At 60.2% G+C, this 9426-nt stretch overlaps 1 protein-coding gene across 1 annotated transcript; it reads left to right on the plus strand.

Moving 5' to 3' along the window:
* Positions 1-1713: 1713 nt before the first annotated feature.
* IRX3 (iroquois homeobox 3) lies at positions 1714-5282 on the plus strand. Its single transcript, XM_004264901.4, has 4 exons — positions 1714-2890; positions 3059-4181; positions 4350-4416; positions 4861-5282. Exons 1-4 carry the CDS (start codon positions 2624-2626, stop codon positions 4913-4915), a joined length of 1512 nt encoding a protein of 503 aa, XP_004264949.2. The 5' UTR covers positions 1714-2623; the 3' UTR covers positions 4916-5282.
* The last annotated feature ends 4144 nt before the right edge of the window (positions 5283-9426 follow it).

The following is a 9426-nucleotide window of genomic DNA, read 5'->3' on the forward strand; positions in this document are numbered from 1 at the left end:
GGGCTCATTGTTCTCTCTTTTCCTTCTGGAAGAGCTGAGTTAAATAGCGGCCCAGCGCAGCCCCAGTTTCCCCGCCTCAGAATCTCGCTCTTGTCTCCTCGCGGGTCTGGCTCCACTACTCTGTGCAAACTCTAGGTTTCCAGGGACGTCGAGGCTCCGGGTCTGACACTTAGGAAACGCTGCAGGCAATAAGGTCACTCTCAATTGTGTAACCCTGAGATTTTTCGCGAGAAGGTGAGCCCAGGATTCCCTACGCCACTTCGCTGAGAGGTTTAACTGAAAACGAAATCAGGCGCCGGGAAAACATTTCAAAGCCAGAGCTTCCCCTGATATCTCCTCTCCTGGGGAGACTCCAGTTAAGGCCAACACCCGGCATCAAGCATAAGCAGGCGGGGAGGAGATTAGGAAAGCAGTCTGACCCAATTTGAGAAGGCCGCCCCTTAGTTTCCCCAATCGAACCCCAAACCGAGCTGCCCCCAAACTTTCCCTTGCGTTCCCCCCGATTTTCTCGGCCTTCACACCTACTGGAGCCGCCAACCCGTGCGAAGTCTGGTAGAAAGAGGCGGGAAGTGGGGTGGGGTCAAAACTGGGTGCCCGCGGGACTCCCCACTGGCGTTCCCTGTTGTTGCTGAGACCAGAGAGAGCCGGGGCCAAGATTCTACCATCCCTCCACTCTGGTGGAATTCGGATTCGATTCCTCTATCAATCAGCCCGCGGCGGCCAGTTTCCGCCTCCGAGCCGGGACTGGCAACTCCAAGGCAGTTACCGCCCCGGGTGCTGTCCCCGGAGCGCTCCTGCTGCAGGCCTGGCCCGTGCGTAGGTCGCCGCAGCGGCCTAAAGCGTTTAGCCCGAAGCCGCCGCAATACCGGGAATTTCAATCCTGCTCTAGGCTGCACGCCCTAATCCGTGAAGGTGGGCGCCCGGCTACTGGGATTTCAGGTTTGGTTTAGGAAATATCCCACTATAAAACTAAAAGTCTTGCCTCCCATCCGCACCCGAGCGGGAGGGAGTATACCTGCCAAAAGAAAACAGGTTGGCGCAGAGACCCGGCAGCAGGACAAGGGGTAGTGAAACGAAGAATCTCTACGGACCGAAAATTCCAATATACAAACTTCTCCAAGCGCTCCCCGAAAGTTCCTGGAGCCTCCGCCACCCGGCTCCCTGCTCCTCCCCCATCCCACGCCAGCTTAGGGCACGGGCAGCCTCCACTTTCCTGACGTCGCTCCCCAGGATTCCCGGGGCGTCCACCCTTCGGCACCACCCCTACCCCCGCCATTTCTAAGACGGGATTCTGCACCCTGAAACCCGTGCGGCGTTAACGTGGTTAACTGCAGGATTTGGTCCTCCTGAGCAGGGGGCTGCTTCGCCTCCCTGGGCATAGAGACGGTCCTTGAAGACTCCCTTAGAACGCACCCCCGATCCCTCGCGCACTCTTCAAGCTCCCTCCCTACGCCTGAGAGTGGCCAGGAGTCCAGAGGTGCGAGCTGGAAAACGGACCCGGGCAGAGTAAAGCCCCAGCGCCTGGTCCAAGGTCTGGTCCCGACCCAGGCCCCGCGCGCCGGGGCGGGGGGAGAGGTACCGAGAGGCGGGAAGCGGGAGGGGCGAGCTGACCCCGTACTAACCCCGGTCCCGGCGCCTCTCGCCCCCCCTCCTCCCGCCGCGGGCCAGAGGGGGCGGGAAGGGACTGGCAGAGCCCGGGCTCCCGCCCCCGCCCCGCCCCGCCCCGCCCTGCGCGCAGTATCCGCGGGGGTGGGCGGCCTCGCCTGCAGGGCGCCCAGGCGATTGGTGACTCGCGAAGGAGACGCAAGGAAAAGTCGAATAAGAGGGCGCGACGTCAGACCCGAGATTTGGGGAAGGGCGAGGGAGGGGGGTGAGGGTGGGGACGGACACACAGACACAGATACGGACACGCACCTCCCGCACGACACCCCAAGTGTCCACAACTTTAGGCCGCCTTAGCCCGGGGCGCAGAGGCCGGGGATGGGGGTGCGGGGAGTGTAGTGTGAGTAGAGAGAAATAGGTTTTAAAACGAAAAGAAAGAGTGAAGGGAACAGAGAGGGGAGAGAAAGGAGTAGTGAGAGAGGGAAAGAGAAGAGAAAGACGAGAGTTTCATAGCATCCAGGAAAGTGAAAGAGCCCGAAGGAGCGGAAGCGATCCTGGGGGTTGGTGGGGGGGGGGAGAGGAGCGCAGAAAGGGGAGGGGAGAGGAAGGGCGAGGAGGGGGAGTGAAAACTAGAGGAGGGCGAGGGAAGCGAGGCGCGACACAGCTCGGGGAGAGGAGGGCAGTGAGGAGCAAGGCGCGGGCAGAGGCAGCTCCGGCTGCCGAGAGGAGGGAGCGCGGCGCAGAGAGGAGGGGCTTGCGGGCCCGTAGAAATGTCAATCAGAGCCCGGAGCCCCGGGAATCTCCGCCAATCTGTTCGGACCTGACCTGGCTCCTTGCCTCCGCCGCCGCCGCCGCCGCCGCGGAGCAGATCAATAGGCAAACGCCGAGCGCAGCGCAGCGCGGGAGGCAGCGCGGCCCCAGCCCGGCCCAGCCCCCGATGCGCGCCGCAGCCCGCGGGCGGCGCTGAGCTGGGCGGCCCCAGGGGCCGGGCCCCCTCTCCGTCCGTGCCCCGCGGGCCACCATGTCCTTCCCCCAGCTCGGATACCAGTACATCCGCCCGCTCTACCCACCCGAGCGCCCGGGGGCCGCCGCCGGCGGTGGCAGCGCTGGGGCACGGGGCGGCCCGGGAGCCGGAGCCTCAGAGCTGGCTGCCTCGGGGTCCCTGTCCAACGTACTCTCGTCCGTGTACGGGGCGCCCTACGCCGCGGCGGCAGCGGCAGCCGCAGCCGCCCAAGGCTACGGCGCCTTCCTGCCCTACGCGGCCGAGCTGCCCATCTTCCCGCAGCTGGTAAGTGGCCGGGGAGCCGCAGCGGGGAGGTTGGAGCTGGGGCGCTGTACGAGGTGTACGCGCGGGAGTAGACTAGAGGGGCCTGGGCCGGGAGGGTGGAGGCGGCGATGGCCAGCGCTCATCCACGCTCCCTTCGCGCGTGTCCCTTCCTTCTCCCTGTGCGTACAGGGCACGCAGTATGAGCTGAAGGACAGCCCGGGGGTGCAGCATCCGGCCGCGGCCACCGCGTTTCCTCACCCGCACCCCGCCTTCTACCCATACGGCCAGTACCAGTTCGGGGACCCGTCCCGTCCCAAGAACGCCACCCGGGAGAGCACTAGTACGCTGAAGGCCTGGCTGAACGAGCACCGCAAGAACCCCTACCCCACCAAGGGCGAGAAGATCATGCTGGCCATCATCACCAAGATGACCCTCACCCAGGTGTCCACCTGGTTCGCCAACGCGCGCCGGCGCCTCAAGAAAGAGAACAAGATGACTTGGGCGCCCCGCAGCCGCACGGACGAGGAGGGCAACGCTTACGGGAGCGAGCGAGAGGAGGAAGACGAGGAGGAGGATGAAGAAGACAGCAAACGCGAACTGGAGCTGGAGGAGGAGGAACTCGGGGGGGAGGAGGAGGACACCGGGGGCGAGGGCCTGGCTGACGACGAGGAGGACGAGGAGATCGATTTGGAGAACTTAGACGGCGCGGCCGCGGGGCCCGAGCTGGCCCTGCCTGGCGCGGCGCACAGGGACGGCGACCTCGGCCTGGAACCCACCTCAGACTCCAAGAATAGCGACTCCGACGACAGTTCCGAGGGCTTGGAGGAGCGTCCACTGCCTGTCCTGAGTCTGGCCCCAGTGCCACCGCCGGTGGCCGCGACTCCGCCATCACCGGCCTCGCCCTCAGCAGGCCTGGACCCCTGCGCTCCCGCACCAGCGCCCGCCTCGGCCCTGCAAAAACCCAAGATCTGGTCCCTGGCCGAGACCGCCACAAGCCCGGACAACCCGCGCCGCTCGCCTCCGGGCGCGGGGGGTTCTCCCCCCGGGGCAGCCGTCGCGCCCCCAGCCCTGCAGCTCTCTCCGGCCGCCGCCGCCGCCGCGGCTCAGAGACTCGTCTCGGCGCCGCTGGGCAAGTTCTCCGCTTGGACCAACCGGCCGTTCCCAGGCCCGCCGCCCAGCCCACGCCCGCACCCGCACCCGCTCTCCCTGCTGGGCTCGGCCCCTCCACACCTGCTGGGACTTCCCGGAGCCGCGGGCCACCCGGCCGCCGCCGCCGCCTTCGCTCGGCCGGCGGAGCCCGAGGGCGGAACAGGTGACTGCGGAGCCTAGGATGCGGAGGGAGGGGGCGAGTTTGGGGGTCGCACCCGGGCAGGTCCCGGGGGGGGGGCAGGGCGCTTACCACTCCGCTCCCGCCTCCCGCGGTCCTGGGCGCCAGAATGGAGCGATCTAAAGCCCTTCCTTTTTCTCCCGCTTCCCGTAGATCGTTGTAGTGCCTTGGAAGTGGAGAAAAAGTTACTCAAGACAGCTTTCCAGCCCGTGCCCAGGCGGTAAGAGACCCCGAGCTGGGGTGGGGTGTTGGGACTGGCAGTCGGGGGCAGGGAAGAATGCGGAGGAAACTCGGGCTTCTGCCCCCGGGGGAACGCAGCTAGGACGAGCTTCTAAAAGGGGACGAAACATACTCCTCCGTCGTCGCCACGGGCCCAGAGATGCCTCGAGAGTCCCAGTCCAGACACCCGGGCGGGGCCCAGTGGACCTCGGAGCGGGCGGTGGCTCCGTGAAGCTCCACCACCTTCCAGCAGCGCACCTCGGGTCTTGACGCCTCCCGCCCAACCTTATAGTTAAAACGGAAGACCAGCATCTACAGCTGGACCTCATTGCACATTGAGACGTCTCCCTTCCCCCGGCCTCAGCCCCGGGTTGGGTCTCCCAATGCTAGGCAGCGTCGGTGCCCCTAACTCACTTCCTTTGCTACCACTGCCTCTCTCTTGCAGGCCCCAGAACCACCTGGACGCCGCTCTGGTCTTATCGGCTCTCTCCTCATCCTAGTTCTTTTTAAAAACAAAATTTTTTTAAATCGTTGTAATAATTGTAAAAACCAAATCGCTCTGTATAGTTATGATTTGTAAGCATGTCCGTGTATGAATACCTAAAAAGAAAACGAAACAAAAAAAGAAAAAGAAATAAAACAAATCTCCCCCCGGTCCTCCCCCGGTGGTTTCTGTACCCCACATTAGCTGAGTTCGTGAGGTTTGTTTGTTCGGTTGATTTGGGGGGGGGGGTGGAGTTTCAGTGAGAATAAGCGTGTTTGACTTTTTTTGTATATACAGAAAAATGTACATATGTGTGAACCAAATTGTACAAGAAAGTATCTATTTTTGGCTAAATAAATGAGCTGTTGCCACTTTGACTATAACCTGCCTGTCTGCCCCCGGAGGGATCTGTTTGGTGCTTTTCGTTTTTTGTTGTTTTACACCCTCATCCCCCCATGTTTGAAGAGTCGCCCGAATCAGCGGAGGAGAAGCAAGGCGAGTCAGGGCCCTGCAGTCGGAGTACGGCGGAGGAGAAGCTGGAGTGGCCGGGCTGGGGGCGCCGCTGGAGAGGAGAAGGTTGGAGAAGTACCTGGGGCGCCCGAGAGAAAGGGCAGAGGAGACAGGTGGGAAAGGGGGCAAGATTGCCTACAACGAGCTGGGAAACTGGGCCCAACTCCCCGGTTCACTGGAGCAACCGCGGGGCCTTGGGGCCTTCTCTGATGACGCAGCAGAAAGACTCGGAGAAGGATCTGGACGCCTCCCTCCCCCATTCTTCTATAGGCACAATCGAGGCTTTCTCAGTCTTACATAAGGGGCTGTGCAAGCTCCGCTTCGGGCCCCCTTCCAACCACATTGATCCCCAGACTCCTTATATAGATGCAGGGATGTGGGGTGGCAGTGAGTTGGGGGGGGTATGCAGGAGCGGGGAATCCAGGGGTGCACATCCTTTCCCCTTGGTGACTTTGCCCAGCCCACATTGCCCGTTGGGGCTCCGGGCGGCATGTGCGTCTTGGCATCCCAGTGGGTTTTGCCGAAGTGCCCTGAAAGGGCAGCTTTCTGAGGTCCGGGCGCCGGGGGTTCGGGCAGTTGCACCGGCCCAGCCGGGATTCCGGCTCCAGGCCGGACAGAGGGGTGGTCGGGCCGGGGGAGGGAGCCGGGAAATTTGGGGCTGGAGCTCCCTCTGCAGGACAAAAGGGCCGCTCGGCGCCTGCCTCGGCGGCCTCTCCAGCCAGGCCGGGCGTCGCGTCCCCTTCGCACCCTCTTTTTTTCTCTTGCAGTCAGCTAACCTTGCCCAACTTTGACTGAAAGAAGTTGTAGGGATGCTGGAAGAGTGGCGCCTTGGGGGTGTCGTTTTTGCATCTCCTTCCCCACGCTGAGTTAGTAAATTTATAGGGCGGCCAGACGCCCGGTTTTTGCCCCGCACAGTGGGACATGTCACAATCTCGCGGGTCCCCGGCAAGTTTGGGGAGCGCTTGAAAACCCGAAGTCACGGAACAAGGCGCCGCGTCATATTGTACATCTTGGAGTTTCGGCGGGAGCAGAGGGAGTCCGGCAAGGACCCACCCATGCGGGCACAGCCGCCAGCGCCGGCCCGGGTGACCCCCACGGAGGCTGGGGCCGTCGGCGTGACGGCGCCCCAGGGGCGGGTGGGAAGGAGGGTCTGTCTGCAGCCGCTGGGGCCCACCGGGGGCTGGTGAAACAGGAGCGCACACCCATCGAAGACGTTGCAAGGACGGGACTCGCTCTTCCAGTCCCTTCCCCAGAGGCCAGAGACGTCTAAGGTTTCGGTTCAGGCTCCTTCCCAGGTGGCAGGCACAGACTTGTGGTTCAGCTCTGACCCTGGGCACAGCGCCCCAGACGTGGCGTCCATTTCAACTGCCTGGGCCTTGGACCTCAGAGGTGGGACGGAGGCCTCGGGTTAACATCAGTATCTTTACATGGACAACAGCCTGATAGCCCTCCAGTGAGTGCCTCACAAGCTTCGTCAGAGCACAGGCCGAGTTCCCCTCTCTGCCTCCTGGGAAACTCCGGGCAGACAGTGAGCTTCTCTGCCCCCCATTTCCTCATCTGTAAAATGGGAATAATGACACCTACCTGGCATGGTGGTTGTGAGGATGAGAGACAAAGCACGTCCAGTGCTGGCATGTGGTAGGAGGAGTGATAGCCCTAGTTTTATCTTTATATTCCAAAACTCTCAAACCCACTCCTCAAACTCCCGGTAGGATTCTGCCCTACCCCCCCCATCAGCCGTAACAGCCGGGTGTCTGCATTCAGACATCTGAGGACCCAGCTGAACCCAGGGAGAAAGGACACTCTCCAGGGAGGAGTGCAGCAGGGCGAGCAGGTGAGAGGAGTCAGGCAGCCTTCCCACACGGACCGTCCAGCAAGAGAGGAGACAGTGCGTTCAGAGGGAGACGGGTGTGAAGAGGCCAGGCCCAGCTTGGAGAGGTCTGATCGCCTGTGAGGTTTGGTCAGCATTTCAGTGCATCCTATTCTGGGGATATTAGTCCTTGGAGGAGACCAATCGTGCCCCACTGAAAGGGCAGGATGTGTGATGCCAGAGGAGAGTTGAGGTACACCTGGGAGAGACCCCCCGTATGTGTGTATCTTCTCTATCCCATAGAACACACGGCCCCTTCAGATGGCCCCAAGTTGACCCCCATAACATAATGGGATCAAAATGAAAAGGAACCTCATAGGCTTTTCAGCTAAAAAGGGGAAGAGGAGACCACTTCTTTGCACCACTTTTATTTCACCAAGGAACAGATTCCTCAGCCACCTCCTGGGACCTCCTCCCTGAGTCCCCCGCCTTACGCCCTCCTTTCAAGGATCCTAGGAACTGTCTCTGTCCTTTATTATCTGGCCCTAAAATTTAAAAAGGAAAGAGGAAGCTAGGGAAGAGAGGGAGAGAAAAACAGGAAGGCAGAGAGAGAGAATATATGGGGATCTCATTCTTGGTCCTGATTAGGCTTCAGTTAGAAATAAAATATGTCAGTCACTCTGCCTGGAAGGGGTTCCTCCTGTCGGGGCTGGTTATGCAAAGCACTCAGAGGTGTGTGGGGATAATCAATTAGGTCAGAGGAGGGAGTATATGTCACTGCTTCCCTCATTATCTGCATGGAGGTAGAGGAGGGGGGCTGGTTTGCTGGGCCACGGAGCCAGAGGAGAATAAAATTATCTCCCTAAGTGATGGCCCACCTCTGGGACCAGGACGTTCATGGTTTTCAGTTGAATTTATTTTTGGTTGGAATACAGCGAGGAGGAAGCAGGGTCCAGTCAGAAGGCAGCATGGAAGGGCCGGAGGGCTAGGGCAGCAGAGGCTTTGGGGAGAAGGAGGGATGTTCCAGCCACTCACCTGCCCCAGGGGAGCAGCAGGGAGAGGGAGGGCTCCTGGGCTGCTGTTCTCTGGGCACCTGGCAGGTCTGCTGTCTTAGGCCTGAGTTCAGGAAGGTTAGAGAGAGGGATTGAATATTTGGGTCGGAGCTGGATATCTGACGTCTTCACTGGTTTGTTGGGAGCTTCTGTCAGGAACTCGCTTTGGGCCTAATTATTTATGTCCTTCTAGAAATGTCCCCCGCATCCTATAGTTCCTGGTTGTATGGACCTTCTACCTGCATCAGATGAAAATGGGCAATTGCGGGTGTGTAAAAATTGCATCTGTGGTTAGAGCCACCTCCAACTTGAATGGGCGCAGGCTTCATCCTTTCTCAAGGCCCCGCTTTCACCATCTGCCACTTGGAGGAGATTGGATGAGACAAATATATTCAAACTTTCTTACAAAGCCAACATTGTCTAGGGTTAGGCATGAATGTCGGAAGTGTGGGTCCAAAGATAATTATTGGGATAAGGAGGCCCCATAACCTTTCTAGTAACCACCTCTGGATCGTAACTGGCCACTGTCCTCTGATCCAGGCAGCCAACTTGACCATATTGAAAGTGTCCATCTATTGTGTGACCAACCTAGCTTTTATGCAGCTGCTGCTCGCCTTTGAACAGAAGCTCCAGCCCCTCCGAAGGCTCTCCTGATGGTCTGGATGGAAAACCCCACGAGGCATCTCTTCCTGAGGGTGAAAGGGATGAGTACTCAGGTCAAGAGACCTGGAAGAGCTCCTAAGAGAGGTCCTCAACCAGCTGTCCCTCCCACTTCCAGGACAGATGGCAATGTCTGGAGACACTTTCAGTTGTCATGCCTGGGTTAGGGGTGCTACTAGCATCTCATGGATGGAGACCAGGGTTGCTGCTAAAGGTCCAGCAAGGCACAGGCCAGCCACGTGCAACAAAGAATTATCCAGTCCAAACTGTCAACAGTGCCAAGCTTGAGAGACACGGAGGTGAGGGAAGGGAGAGGAGTCTGGGGCAATCACGGAAGATAGTGTCTCCCAGAAACCACAGCTTCGTGGAGAGAAACATTAAAGCAGGGCACTAAGTGGGGCGTTTTTGTTCTTTAAAGACTTTTGGCCCTGGAATGGGGAAGTTGGTGTAAGCTCTGCCAGCCTGGGAAATAAAAAGAGCGGGTTTTCAACTCAG

Source organism: Orcinus orca, chromosome 20 (assembly GCF_937001465.1).
Source record: "Orcinus orca chromosome 20, mOrcOrc1.1, whole genome shotgun sequence".
NCBI classification, from domain to species: Eukaryota; Metazoa; Chordata; class Mammalia; order Artiodactyla; family Delphinidae; genus Orcinus; species Orcinus orca.

Excerpts from the sequence above, each read along its gene's own strand:
- IRX3 (XM_004264901.4), top strand. The coding sequence starts at position 2,624 with ATGTCCTTCCCCCAGCTCGGATACCAGTACATCCGCCCGCTCTACCCA. Across the intron at positions 4,182-4,349 it reads GGAGCCCGAGGGCGGAACAG|ATCGTTGTAGTGCCTTGGAA; the intron begins GTGACTGCGGAG and ends CGCTTCCCGTAG. Across the intron at positions 4,417-4,860 it reads TTCCAGCCCGTGCCCAGGCG|GCCCCAGAACCACCTGGACG; the intron begins GTAAGAGACCCC and ends TCTCTCTTGCAG.